The following is a 15619-nucleotide window of genomic DNA, read 5'->3' as shown; positions in this document are numbered from 1 at the left end:
TTCTAAGAAACATTTGACCACATGCATTATCTTTATTCCAGTCTATCTTGGGATAGTTAAAATCATCCATTATTATTACCCTGTCACTCTTGCATATCTCTCTGAGCTGTCTACAGATCTCCCCCTCTGTCCTGTAATGCACACCTAGAATTGTACTATTTCCCTTCCTATTCCTTAAATCTATCCATATGGATTCTGTTTTAACACAGCCCCCAGGACATCCTAACGTCTATCGCTGTGATTGAATCCTTCACTAACACAGCCATCTTCTAATCCCTTCCCCCCCCCTCCCCATCTCTCCTGAAAATACTCTAACCAGAGATATTAAGTAGCCAGTCCTGTCTGAGCCTGTGTGACGTCTCCATTAAAGCTCCTGCATTATATCCCTCCGTAGTTATTAATGCTTCAACTCCTCAGTTTTATTTCGAATGCTTTGTGCATTCACACCCCACTCACTCCTGACTCCGATTGACCCCGGTCATTGACCCCCGGTTCCTTTTCTCGGTTTTCTCATTTAATTTCCTGATATCCATTGCCACTTCTACAAGTTTTTTTTTAATCTCTCACTGACATTTTTCTTTTCCTTATTTCTTTAATATATTCTCACAATTTATTTCACCTTGTGGTTCTATCCCAATAGTTCAATTAATCCAGTTCTCCCCCTCTAATCCCAAACCTAAACTTTCACCACCGCTGCCATCTCTGTTTAAATCCTTCCCCCTTTCTGCAAGGACGTTAGTGCCTTTTCTGTTCAGGTGAAGACCATCCCTTCAGTGTAGCCTTCCTTTGTTCCAGAACTCACTCCAATGCCCCAAGAGAGTGGCCCCTTCCCTCTTGCACCAGTCCTGCAGCCACACCTTGACCGTTCTAATCGTCCTCTCCTTAAACTGTCCAGCACGTGACACGAAAAGCAATCCAGAGATCACTATCCTTGAGATCGTGTTTTTCAATCTCGTGCCAGACTCCTTAAACTCACTCTGCAAGTCCTCAAACGTATTTCTATCTATGTTATTGAATTCAACATGGACCATGACTTTTGGTTGCTCACCCTCCCTTCCCAGAAGTTTTCCCACTCATTCCATGATGTGCTTTACCCTGGCACTGGGAGGCAACTGACCATTCAGTACAATCCAAAGATCCCTCACCCTCCTTGGTGCCACCAAGTGCGACCAATTGCTCTTCAAGCACAGAGATCCTCTTCTCCAGGGACTCAATTTCCCGACACTTACAACAACAACAAAACAACAACAACAACCCGCATTTATATAGCGCCTTTAATGTACCAAAACGTCCCAAGGCACTTCACAGGAGCTGTCGATGCTCAGTCATTGAGTATATTCAAGACTGAGATCGATAGATTTTTGAACTCTAAGGGAATCAAGGGATATGGGGATCGGGCGGGAGGTCGAAGATCGGCCGTGATCTGATTGAATGGAGGAGCAGGCTTATGGCCTTATGGCCTACTCCTGCTCCTATTTCTTATGTTCTTATCAAACAATTTGACACTGAGCCACAAAAGGAGATATTAGAACAGGTGACCAAGAGCTCGGTCAAAGAGGTAGGTTTTAAGGAACGACTTAAAGGAGGAGAGAGAGAGATGGAGAGGTTTAGGGAGAGAGTTCCAGAGCTTAGGGCCTAGGCAGCTGAAGACACGGCCACCAATGGTGGAGCGATTAAAATCGGGGATGCGCAAGAGGCAAGAATTGGAGGAGCGCAGAGATCTTGGGGGGGGTTGTAGCACTGGAGGACGTTACAGAGATAGAGAGGGACAGGGCCATGGAGGGATTTGAAAACAAAGATGATAATTTTATAATCGAGGCGTTCCCGGAACAGGTGCCAACATAGGTCAGCGAGCACAGGGGTGATAGGTGAATGGGACTTGGTGTGAGTTAGGATACGGGCAGCAGAGTTTTGGATGAGCTCAAGTTTATGGAGGATGGAAGATGGGAGACTGGCCAGGAAAGCATTGGAATAGTCAAGTCTAGAGGTAACAAAGGCATTGGATGAGGGTTTCAGCAACAGATGAACTGAGGCAGGGGCGGAGACGGGCGATATTATGGAGGTGGAAGTAGGCGGTCTTGGTGATGGAGCGGATATGTGGCTGGAAGCTCACCTCAGGTTCAAATAGGATGCCAAGATTTAGAACGGACACTTGGTGCAAATTTATTGGCCCTGGATACAAGGAAGGTCTATGATAGCCCGTATATTAATCCACACACATCACGAGGGCTCCTTGCACTGCTATCCCTCTGTGTCTAACTTAAAATATAATGGCCCAGATCGTGCTGGAGTGCCCAGTTTGTTAGATTTTTTTTTTCCCTCACCCTTCAGCTCAAGAATTTTTTGCACCACAAATTGCTGGAAGTGCGAGGGTAACGGGGCATCTGGGACCTTGGTGAATGACGGGACCAATAGTCTATTTCCTTAATCAGTGAGATTTAAGGATTGAGAAAGAAACCGAGTTAGAATTAGAATTCGAGTCAAATCAATTACAGAAAGAGAAATAAAGAGAGGGAAAGAATGATTGGATTAAGAGAGAGAAAAAAGAGACAAAAAGGAAAAGTAAGAAAAAAATTGAAAAATGGAAAATTTAAAATTTTAAAAATCTCTAAGAACAATTTACTACCTACAGGAGTGAGACTCCACAGTTTCGATTGTTCCCTTTCTCGGCCGGAGAGATTGAATGGCATTGCAGGAGCATAAATCTCATTAAAAGGGTCCTTACGTCACTAAATACCAACTTAACTTTCTGTGTCGTTTAATTAATTTTAACAGCGCAAATGCAGCGATTTCTTGAAACTCACGGGGAGGATGATGGCGAGCTGCTGTTTTCCAAGGCTAACAATTCGTGGCGATTAGCAATTCATGTGTATCTTTTCCTCGCCATAAATTGCGGGGTCATTTACACATTAATAACAGTAAACGCCGTTAAACTCACACTATTTTCCTCGCAAATTAGGCACCATAAATGGTGTTAGCCTGAATTCCCACCAGCACCAAACGCTCCCAACAATTAACCTCTGCTTACTCACTTAGCACAACTAGTAAAGAAAAAAAAATCCCTGGGCCATTTTGTGAGATCTTTTACCTTGTGCTGTATCTGCCAGTTCCCTGTTGCAGGGAGACCTGTGAGTTTTTAGATCTGTAACATTCTCACTCAAGACAGCTTCATACAAATATTTAGCACATGGGACTAAAATTCCTCTCTCTGCTATATCAGAGGAAGTGTTAGCCCCGTTATTTAAAACAGGGAATGTTTCTGCATTGGAGGGATATCAGGCAAGTGTGTTCCACACTCTGTGAATGTGATTACTGGGAAGTGACAGAAAAAGTCTGTGGACGAGCAGAATGTTCCATTGGAAAAAGTTTGCAGGGTCTGACTTCCCCACTTCAATTCCTGGTGTGCACTCTGTGCCGACCCGCCCGTCTCCGCACCGGAGGCAGGAAAATCTCACCGTTTCCCCAGAGACTTCCGCTGTGAATTCCTGATGTGCTGACTTGCCGTGCCGAGCCCTACACCAGGAGTGTGAGCTCGGTAAAATCTGACCTTTAAATGTCTGCAAAGGAAGAGTCGAAAAGTCGAGGCTGGGAATTTCCTCGAACTGGCTCCCGTTCTACTGCCGTAACTTCACCGTAAGTATGTCGGGAACCCCGTTTACGGGGATTGTTGGGATTTCTGTTGAACTTCTGTCGGGACTGCGTCTTTCTTCATTAGAACAACGCAGATTACAAGGCGATAAGATAGTTTAAAATTATGAAAGGCTGGGACAGGGTATATAGAAGCAGACTGATTCCAGTAGTTGAGTTGAAAACGGGGAGGTGGGGGGGGGAGTTAGAATTACAAGATTAAATGTAAGATTTAGAACAGAGCGATGGAGAAACTTCTTCAGACAGAGAGAGAGAATTGTGAGGCTGTGGAATTCACCTCCAGGGTTAGTGGTTCAGGCAGAAACTATGTCAACATTCAAGATTAGATTGGGTACTGGATGCAGGACAAGGGAATGAAGGGATATGGGTACAGGGTGTGTCAAATGTGATTAGAACTATTTGCTCGTGTGGAGGGTAAATGCCCGCACGGCCTGGTTGGGACGGATGGCCTGCTTCCGTGTTGTAATTTCCGTGTATTTCTGAAGGATTTACTGCAATATTTGATTATGTGTTAATCTAATGTCACCAGCAAATGCTTTGCAAAAACCTCTTTCTGAATGCTTTATACTTCTTATTTTAGCTACTATCGATGCATGTGTATCGACTCCCTGCCGGAACGGTGGGATCTGTCACAGCGCTGTCAGTGAATACAACTGCACTTGTAGGGAAGGCTATGGCGGCAGGAGCTGTGAGATCGGTAAGGCAGGAATAAGTGGGTGTAATTATTGAGGTTCATTAACCAAAGCTTCCCCCCTCCAACCCACGATTTCCCCCACCACCACCACCTCAACCCTGGCAACTAAGCAATCGCTGGGAGCACCGACACTGTTTGCCTGCCCAGCGAGACGTCAATAAGGCTGCCCCAGAGCCTTCTATAGGTGTGTACATCACGACAAGCCCCTGGCCAGATGTTAAGGTTCGGGAGGAGACGGGGTTCCCAGTGTTTGGAGCCCATTAAGCCAAATGTCAGCCTTGGCTCAGTGGGTAGCACTCTCATGGCTGAGTCAGAAGGTTGTGGATTCAAGTCCCACTCCAGAGCCTTGAGCCTATAATCTAGGCTGACTATTCAGTGCAGTACTGAGGGAGTGCTATAGTGTCTGGAGGTGCCATCTTTTAGATGACACGTTAAACTGAGGTCCCATCTGCCCCCTCAGGTGGATGTAAAAGATCCAATGGCACTAAGAACCAAAGGTGACATGAGGAAAAACTTTTTTACACAGCGAGTGGTTAGGATCTGGAATGCACTGCCCGAGGGGGTGACGGAGGCAGATTCAATCATGGCCGTCAAAAGGGAACTGGATAAATACTTGAAACAAAAAAAATTTCAGGGCCACGGGGATAGGGCGGGCAGTGGCATTAGCTGGATTGCTCTTGCATAGAGCTGGCGCGGACTCGATGGGCCGAATGGCCTCCTTCTGCACTGTAACCTTGTATGATTCTGTGATTCTATAATCAAAGAAGAGCAGGGGAGTTCTCCCCGGTGTCCTGGCCAATATTTATCACTCAACCAATACCTAAAACAGGTTATCTGGGCATTTGCTTCCAGGCTGTTTATGGGACCTTCCTGTGCACAAATTGGTTGCTGTGTTTCCCTACATTACAACAGTGACTACACATCAAATAGTACTTCATTGGCTGTAAAGTGCTTTGGGACGTCCACTTTCTTAAAGTGATCAGCTCAAAGTTCCTTAACGATACGAGTAAAATAGTACAGAAGGGTTTCAGGAGCTCGCTGTCACTCGAACCAGTGACTCCACCTTCCTCCCTCTGTTTACTGGGCTGATATTAGGTCGATTCTCAACACCATCCCAGTGGAACATGTGCTTTCTGAGTTCACATTTATTCTCCCTATCTGACAACAGCCTATTTCCACGTGCTGCTTTATATTGGCAGTGTCATTACATTTGAAACTGAAATGTTGAGAGAGATTTCTGTGACCTTGAGGTGAGCGGGTAATCCTGGATTCAGAAAATATACAAACTGTGTGATTCCACTTTGAATTTTAAATTCTTTTGCTGCTCTTTTGAATTGATAATACCTGTACAATTTCCTAAATAAATGTCATAATAACCTTATCTTAACAGAAAGTGATAAGTGTACATCCAACCCGTGTAAGAATGGAGGATGGTGCCGCAGTAAAGCCGCGCAGTATGAGTGTTTCTGTGAGACGGGTTATCATGGTCGAAACTGTGAACTTGGTAAAGTACCTCCAATACTGTAAGTTTTGCAAGCTTCAACCATCTAATAGGTAACAAGTACAGAGGTAGAGAAGTTTTTTTTTATAAATATAAGAAAATCAATAACTTCTTCTTGCAGCGGTGAGATGATTTATACAATCAGGTTCAGCCGCTCTCTCACGCTTCATGTCTTAAACTGTTAAAGTTACTACCACTACCCACCATTTTCTATTCCTTCCCCATTTGGTCGTAGAAGGACTGGAAACTTAAAACAACCACAGGGTAATTCTGGAGTTGTGAGAGATGTGGTAAGGGAGTCTACCCACTGCTGGAGGCAGCATCAAACTCAGGGACATTGACAGTAATAATTGAAAGGTATCGACAGTAAACGAGGATGGGTATCGACTGTAAACGACGATGGGTATCGACAGTAAACGACGATGGGTATCGACAGTAAACGACGATGGGTATCGACTGTAAACGAAGACGGGTATCGACAGTAAACGACGGTGGGTATCGACTGTAAACGACGGTGGTTATCGACGGTAAACGAAGACGGGTATCGACAGTAAACGACGGTGGGTATCGACTGTAAACGACGACGGGTATCGACAGTAAACGACGACGGGTATCGACAGTAAACGACGGTGGGTATCGACTGTAAACGACGACGGGTATCGACAGTAAACGACGACGGGTATCGACTGTAAACGACGACGGGTATCGACAGTAAACGACGACGGGTATCGACTGTAAACGACGACGGGTATCGACAGTAAACGACGACGGGTATCGACTGTAAACGACGGTGGGTATCGACAGTAAACGACGACGGGTATCGACAGTAAACGACGACGGGTATCGACTGTAAACGACGACGGGTATCGACTGTAAACGACGACGGGTATCGACAGTAAACGACGACGGGTATCGACTGTAAACGACGGTGGGTATCGACTGTAAACGACGGTGGGTATCGACTGTAAACGACGACGGGTATCGACAGTAAACGACGACGGGTATCGACTGTAAACGACGACGGGTATCGACAGTAAACGACGGTGGGTATCGACTGTAAACGACGACGGGTATCGACTGTAAAAGACGACGGGTATCGACAGTAAACGACGGTGGGTATCGACATTAAACGACGACGGGTATCGACTAAACGACGACGGGTATCGACAGTAAACGACGATGGGTATCGACTGTAAACGACGACGGGTATCGACGGTGATCGACGACGGGTATCGATGGTAAACGACGATGAGTATTGACGGTGATCGACGACGGGTATCGACGGTAAACGACGACGAGTATCGACGGTGATCGACGACGGGTATCGACAGTAAACGACGGTGGGTATCGACTGTAAACGACGACGGGTATCGACAGTAAACGACGACGGGTATCGACTGTAAACGACGGTGGGTATCGACAGTAAACGACGGTGGGTATCGACTGTAAACGACGGTGGGTATCGACAGTAAACGACGACGGGTATCGACAGTAAACGACGACGGGTATCGACAGTAAACGACGGTGGGTATCGACAGTAAACGACGGTGGGTATCGACTGTAAACGACGACGGGTATCGACAGTAAACGACGGTGGGTATCGACTGTAAACGACGACGGGTATCGACGGTGATCGACGACGGGTATCGATGGTAAACGACGATGAGTATCGACGGTGATCGACGACGGGTATCGACGGTAAACGACGACGAGTATCGACGGTGATCGACGACGGGTATCGACGGTAAACGACGGTGGGTATCGACTGTAAACGACGACGGGTATCGACGGTAAACGACGGTGGGTATCGACGGTAAACGACGACGGGTATCGACGGTGATCGACGACGGGTATCGACGGTAAACGACGGTGGGTATCGACTGTAAACGACGACGGGTATCGACGGTAAACGACGGTGGGTATCGACGGTAAACGATGACGAGTATCGACGGTGATCGACGACGGGTATCGACGGTAAACGACGGTGGGTATCGACAGTAAACGACGGTGGGTATTGACGGTAAACGACGGTGGGTATCGACGGTAAACGACGACGGGTATCGACGGTAAACGACGGTGGGTATCGACGGTAAACGACGACGGGTATCGACGGTAAACGACGGTGGGTATCGACGGTAAACGACGACGGGTATCGACTGTAAACGACGACGGGTATCGACTGTAAACGACGACGGGTATCGACTGTAAACGACGGTGGGTATCGACGGTAAACGACGACGGGTATCGACGGTAAACGACGGTGGGTATCGACGGTAAACGATGGTGGGTATCGACGGTAAACGACGACGGGTATCGACGGTAAACGACGGTGGGTATCGACGGTAAACGACGACGGGTATCGACGGTAAACGACGGTGGGTATCGACGGTAAACGACGACGGGTATCGACTGTAAACGACGACGGGTATCGACTGTAAACGACGACGGGTATCGACGGTAAACGACGGCGGGTATCGACTGTAAACGACGGCGGGTATCGACGGTAAACGACGGCGGGTATCGACTGTAAACGACGGCGGGTATCGACGGTAAACAACGGCGGGTATCGACTGTAAACGACGGCGGGTATCGACTGTAAACGACGACAGGTATCGACTGTAAACGACGACGGGTATCGACTGTAAACTACGTGACCTGCTGTCCTTACGCAGTCTGGGCCTCTATGCGATTCCAGTCCCACACCTATGTAGTTGACTTTTAACTGCTCTCTGAAGTGACCTAACAAGCCACTCAGTTATATCAAACCGCACTACAGTGTTGAAGAGGAAGGCCCACCACTTCCTTCTCAGGACATCTCGGAGTGCCCACATGCTGAGAATGAATAAAAAAAGAATTCTTCTAATAGCCACTTTCCACGGAAATCAGGCTTAAAACAAGAGCTGCAGATTGCGGTTGCTATGCTCCAAAACACTGAGCCAATGAAAAAGTTCCATTTCCAGTGGCCCACTGGTAGAGAACGTTAAGCCAGAACAGACCAATCACATTTCAGTTAAACTTGATAAAGCAAGAGAACAATACCTGGTGATTACAGATAATCTTTCCAACTGCCCGTTGTCAAGGCAATCAAAGTGTTCAGACAGAGAGGTGTTACCTACAGGACCAACGAATATACAAACGGCCAGAACAAAAGACAGACAGAGAGAGAGAAACATCCGTAAGGAAGAGAAAGACAGAGAATGACCCGTTGTATTAAAAACAGATAACTTTTATTACCTGGTGGGGTTACGTGTAGCGTGACATGAACCCAAGATCCCGGTTGAGGCTGTCCTCATGGGTGCGGAACTTGGCTATCAATTTCTGCTCGACGATTTTGCGTTGTCGTGTGTCTCGAAGGCCGCCTTGGAGAACGCTTACCCGAAGATCGGTGGCTGAATGTCCTTGACTGCTGAAGTGTTCCCCGACTGGGAGGGAACCCTCCTGTTTGGCGATTGTTGCGCGGTGTCCGTTCATCCGTTGTCACAGTGTCTGCATGGTCTCGCCAATGTACCATGCTCCAGGGCATCCTTTCCTGCAACGTATGAGGTAGACAACGTTGGCCGAGTCACAGGAGTATGAACCATGTACCTGGTGGGTGGTGATGATCTGGCATGTCTTGCAGAGGTTGCTGTGGCAGGGTTGTGTGGTGTCGTGGACGCTGTTCTCCTGAAAGCTAGGTAATTTGCTGCGAACGATGGTCTGTTTGAGGTTGGGTGGCTGTTTAAAGGCGAGTAGTGGAGGTGTGGGGAAGGCCTTAGCGAGGTGTTCGTCCTCATCAATGACATGTTGAAGGCTGCGAAGAACATGGCGTAGTTTCTCCGCTCCGGGGAAGTACTGGACGACGAAGGGTACTCTGTTGGTTGCGTCCCGTGTTAGTCTTCTGAGGAGGTCTATGCAATTTTTCGCTGTGGCCCGTCGGAACTGTCGATCGATGAGTCGAGCGTCATATCCCGTTCTTACGAGGTCGTCTTTCAGCGTCTGTAGGTGTCCATCGCGTTCCTCCTCGTCTGAGCAGACCCTGTGTATTCGCAGGGCCTGTCCATAGGGGATGGCCTCTTTGACGTGGTTAGGGTGGAAGCTGGAAAAGTGGAGCATCGTGAGGTTGTCCGTGGGCTTGCGGTAGAGTGAGGTGCTGAGGTGCCAGTCTTTGATGGAGATTCGTGTGTCCAAGAAAGAAACCGATTCTGAGGAGTAGTCCATGGTGAGTTTGATGGTGGGATGGAACTTGTTGATGTTATCGTGTAGTCTCTTTAGTGATTCCTCGCCATGGGTCCATAGGAAGAAAATGTCGTCTATGTATCTGGTGTATAGTGTTGGTTGGAGGTCCTGTGCAGTGAAGAAGTCGTGCTCGAACTTGTGCATGAAAATGTTGGCGTATTGGGGTGCGAATTTGGTCCCCATGGCTTTTCCGTGTGTTTGGGTAAAGAACTGGTTATCGAAGGTGAAGACATTGTGATCCAGGATGAAGCGGATGAGTTGTAGGATGGCGTCTGGAGATTGGCTGTTGTTGGTGTTGAGTACTGAGGCTGTCGCAGCGATGCCGTCATCGTGGGGGATACTGGTGTAGAGTGCCGAGACGTCCATCATGGTGAGAAGTGTTCCTGGTTCAACTGGTCCCAGCGAACCCAATGAGACAATCGACGATCCGGAACAGCAGACAGAGGGATCCGCGGTACAGCAACCGAAGAGAAAAGAGTCAAACTGGACTCCTCCGGAGGGTCGCTGCCCTAAGCTTGACATGTATGCTCAAGCTGTCAGGAAATGCGTCAATGCCAGATTCATCAGCCGCACTCAGAAGACAGTCCAGAATGTCACCCGAGCACAACGCAACGCCATCAACGCTCTCAAGACCAACCGCAACATCGTCATCAAACCAGCGGACAAAGGAGGAGCCATTGTCATACAGAACAGAACGGACTATTGCAAAGAAGCATACCGACAACTGGACAGCCAGGAACACTACAGACGGTTACCCGCAGATCCGACCAAAGAACACACCCACCAGCTCAACAAACTGATCAAGACCTTCGATCCAGACCTTCAAAGCATCCTATGCACTCTCATCCCACGTACTCCCCGCGTGGGAGACTTCTACTGCCTCCCAAAGATACACAAAGCCAACACACCCGTACGTCCTATCGTATCAGGCAACGGAACCCTGTGTGAGAATCTCTCTGGATACGTCAAGAGCATCCTGAAACCCATCGTACAGGGAACCCCCAGCTTCTGTCGCGACACTTCAGACTTCCTACAAAAACTCATTACCCACGGACCAGTTGAACCAGGAACACTTCTCACCACGATGGACGTCTCGGCACTATACACCAGTATCCCCCACGATGACGGCATCGCTGCGACAGCATCAATACTCAACACCAACAACAGCCAATCTCCAGACGCCATCCTACAACTCATCTGCTTCATCCTGGATCACAATGTCTTCACCTTCGATAACCAGTTTTTTACCCAAACACACGGAACAGCCATGGGGTCCAAATTCGCACCCCAATATGCCAACATTTTCATGCACAAGTTCGAGCAGGACTTCTTCACTGCACAAGACCTCCAACCAACACTATACACCAGATACATCGACGACATTTTCTATCTATGGACCCACGGCAAGGAATCACTAAAGAGACTACACGATAACATCAACAAGTTCCATCCCACCATCAAGCTCACCATGGACTACTCCTCAGAATCGGTTTCTTTCTTGGACACACGAATCTCCATCAAAGACGGGCACCTCAGCACCTCACTCTACCGCAAGCCCACGGACAACCTCACGATGCTCCACTTTTCCAGCTTCCACCCTAACCACGTCAAAGAGGCCATCCCCTATGGACAGGCCCTGCGAATACACAGGATCTGCTCAGACGAGGAGGAACGCGATGGACACCTACAGACGCTGAAAGACGCCCTCGTAAGAACGGGATATGATGCTCGACTCGTCGATCGACAGTTCAGACGGGCCACAGCGAAAAATTGCATAGACCTCCTCAGAAGACAAACACGGGACGCAACCAACAGAGTACCCTTCGTCGTTCAGTACTTCCCCGGAGCGGAGAAACTACGCCATGTTCTCCGCAGCCTTCAACATGTCATCGATGACGACGAACACCTTGCTAAGGCCATCCCCACACCTCCACTACTCGCCTTTAAACAGCCACCCAACCTCAAACAGACCATCGTTCGCAGCAAATTACCCAGCTTTCAGGAGAACAGCGTCCACGACACCACACAACCCTGCCACGGCAACCTCTGCAAGACATGCCAGATCATCGACACAGATACCACCATCACACGAGAGGACACCACCCACCAGGTACATGGTTCATGCTCCTGTGACTCGGCCAACGTTGTCTACCTCATACGTTGCAGGAAAGGATGCCCCGGAGCATGGTACATCGGCGAGACCATGCAGACACTGTGACAACGGATGAACGGACACCGCGCAACAATCGCCAGACAGGAGGGTTCCCTCCCAGTCGGGGAACACTTCAGCAGTCAAGGACATTCAGCCACCGATCTTCGGGTAAGCGTTCTCCAAGGCGGCCTTCGAGACACACGACAACGCAAAATCGTCGAGCAGAAATTGATAGCCAAGTTCCACACCCATGAGGACAGCCTCAACCGGGATCTTGGGTTCATGTCACGCTACACGTAACCCCACCAGGTAATAAAAGTTATCTGTTTTTAATACAACGGGTCATTCTCTGTCTTTCTCTTCCTTTCGGATGTTTCTCCCTCTCTCTCTCTGTCTTTTGTTCTGGCCGTTTGTGTATTCGGTAGTCCTGTAGGTGACACCTCTCTGTCTGAACACTTTGATTGCCTTGACAACGGGTAGTTGGAAAGATTATCTGTAATCACCAGGTATTGTTCTCTGACTATAAATGCGAAACGTTCAAGGAATCCCACACTCACCCGACGAAGGAGATAATCTCCAAAAGCTTGTGATTTTCAAATAAAATTGTTGAACTATAACCTGGTGTTGTAAGATTCTTTACATTTGTCAACCCCAGTCCATCACCGGCATCTCCACATCATAGATAAAGCAATGCATGAAGGCCAATAGCTGAAGAGGTGATATAAACCTGACACTAACCTGCTACTTCTCCTGGCCGCCTATTAATTATTCCATGGCTAACACTTTGCTTTCTTCAGTGCTGAAGTGCAGGTTGATTGTTATAATGTTGGATTGGTGCAGATATGTCGAAGGTTTTTCCTCCGAGCTCACTGTACCTGAGTATCACAGGGTGCCCATGTTATTCTGGACAGTGCGATGTCATGAGGAATCTGAGGGGACACTTGGTGACTCTTTGCAATTGAAATTTTGATCTCCATTCTTCAAATAAATATTAATAGATTTAAATCTAGAAATTGATTTATATATTAACCAGTGTAGAGAAAAGATAAATGATATCACCACCCGTCTCGGGGAGAGGTCCTTGTGACCTGATAGGTCAATCTGTCGATCGATGGTTTTGTATGTAGATGGATGGGTTTGACTAACTTTTTGAATTTCAGGTCCCAGTGACTGCTCTGCACATGGACACACCTGTGACCACTTCTGTAAGTCACAATATGGCAACTACGTCTGTTATTGCACTCAAGGATATAAACTTGGAGAAGATCAGAGGAGCTGTGTTCCTGAAGGTAGATATTAGATATTAATGATGTTCTGTATTTCATTCCGTTACACAAATCAGTGATCTGGTCTGTGCCTGCAGAAGTGGGGAAGTGGAGAGGGAATTTGGCACCACTTTGTGCAACCACACATCGCAGCCCCAGTGCAGCAAATCCTGCAACCACACATCGCAGCCCCAGTGCAGGAAACCCTGCAACCACACACCGCAGCCCCAGTGCAGCAAACATCGCAGCCCCAGTGCAGCAAATCCTGCAACCACACATCGCAGCCCCAGTGCAGCAAATCCTGCAACCACACACCGCAGCCCCAGTGCAGCAAATCCTGCAACCACACATCGCAGCCCCAGTGCAGCAAACCCTGCAACCACACACCGCAGCCCCAGTGCAGCAAACCCTGCAACCACACACCGCAGCCCCAGTGCAGCAAACCCTGCAACCACACACCGCAGCCCCAGTGCAGCAAACCCTGCAACCACACACCGCAGCCCCAGTGCAGCAAACCCTGCAACCACACAGTTCAGCCCCAGTGCAGCAAACCCTGCAGCCATACAGTGTAGCTAGATCTCTGCAGCCACAGTGCAGCAAACCCTGCAGCCACACAGTGCAGTGCAATGCAGCAAACCTTATAGCCACACAGTGCAGCTAGATCCCTGAAGTCTCACAGAGCAGCCCCAATGCAGCAAACCTTGTAGCCACACAGTGCAGCCCCAGAATAACAAAGGCTGCAGCCACACAGTGCAGCAAATCCCACCTCCAATATTTTTACAGTTAGCAAATGAAAGTGTTCAAAGAAAATGAAAAAAGAACACGCTAGTTTTGAAATGATTTTTCCCCTGGGTCACTTGGTGTCCAGGAGATTGGTCTGTAATTCCTGGAGACTCCAGGAGAATCCTGGCGTGTTGGGAAACATACTTACAAGGTGGATTCCCGGGTTAGCCCAGGAACTGCCCCACACAGGTCCCTTTTACATGGAGCAGGCAGAAGACCCACCCACAGTCACCACCCCGCCCCCCCAAACACACACCGGAAAAGACAGAAACCTGGCAATGACTCATTTGCCATCCCCTTGACCTGAAGATGTGCCTGGATTCCACTTTGGCCCCAAGCGGAATTTCAGGGCTACGTTGTTTTTAGTTTCCTTCCTCAACTGTTACCTTTCAATGAAATCGCGGCTTCTAAGGTGCCATTGCTGCTCGGGAGTTTTTACTGAGCCTGGTGTTATTGTCGAACCCAGAGAGAGTTTCCTTCCTGTCAGAGGTAGACATGGACTGATGAATGGTGCAATCCCACATTACCCAATGCTAGAGCATCCAACACAGAGCAGGAAAACCTAAAATTCCATGGGACCATGTGCCAGTCTTACTCTAGAGAGAGAACTGTACCTCAGCCAATGCTTTGGGTCAACTGGCAAAGGAGTGTTAACCACTCTCTCTGAATGTGGTATTTACAAATCCACTCAGAGCTCCACCCAGACACGGAGCTGGGTGCTGATGGTGTACGTCTCCCCGTCTCTGTGCCCAGGTATGGCTGGGCTCTCTGTAGTTGGGATTGTGCTGGCTCCATACTGCCCTATTTCACCATGTGCCCATTAACAGGCGCTTTGTCTACTCTGAAGGGCTCATTTGCCAACTCTGTTTTTCCTCGGTGGGGGTCTGTGCCCACCAGGGCTGCAGATCGGAGACTTGGGTGCACCATTTCCCGCCCGTTAAATGAGCACCGACCTGGGGAGAAAATGCAGTGTAATATCAGGGTCATTGTGTAATTCTAACCCCATCACTGACTCTTTGGTGTTGAATAGTGCCATATCCATGTGGAAAGGTGTTGGTCCCTTCATCGATTGAAGACACAGATTTGGTGCTCAGGTCTATCGATGGTGATCAGCATTGTAGGATGGGTGAATACCCTTGGCAGGTGAGGATTTACTGCACAATGACATAGTGTGACACCTGCAGTACGAGCCGTGTTCTGGTTGCTGCACACTTGCCATCGTCATTATCAGCCACAGGACAGTATCATGTTACCAAACTCGTGTACCTCTTACTCTGTGATTCCCGCGTGCCTCTCGCCCTGTGATTGCCGCGTGCGTCTCGCCCTGTGATTCCCGCGTGCCTCTCGCCCTGTGATTCCCG

At 48.5% G+C, this 15619-nt stretch overlaps 1 protein-coding gene across 1 annotated transcript in view; it reads left to right on the top strand.

Moving 5' to 3' along the window:
* LOC137327060 (coagulation factor X-like) overlaps positions 1-15619 on the top strand; it is a 44243-nt gene that overhangs the window by 16221 nt on the left and 12403 nt on the right. Inside the window, exons 4-7 of the mRNA XM_067992465.1 lie at positions 4229-4345; positions 5733-5846; positions 13371-13499; positions 15289-15401. Coding sequence (XP_067848566.1) covers positions 4229-4345; positions 5733-5846; positions 13371-13499; positions 15289-15401 — 473 coding nt within the window. The remainder of the gene's footprint in view (positions 1-4228; positions 4346-5732; positions 5847-13370; positions 13500-15288; positions 15402-15619) is intronic.

Source organism: Heptranchias perlo, chromosome 11 (assembly GCF_035084215.1).
Source record: "Heptranchias perlo isolate sHepPer1 chromosome 11, sHepPer1.hap1, whole genome shotgun sequence".
NCBI classification, from domain to species: domain Eukaryota; kingdom Metazoa; phylum Chordata; class Chondrichthyes; order Hexanchiformes; family Hexanchidae; genus Heptranchias; species Heptranchias perlo.
The sequence above is the reverse complement of the archived record's forward strand: the minus strand, read 5'-3'. Positions and strand labels throughout refer to the sequence as shown.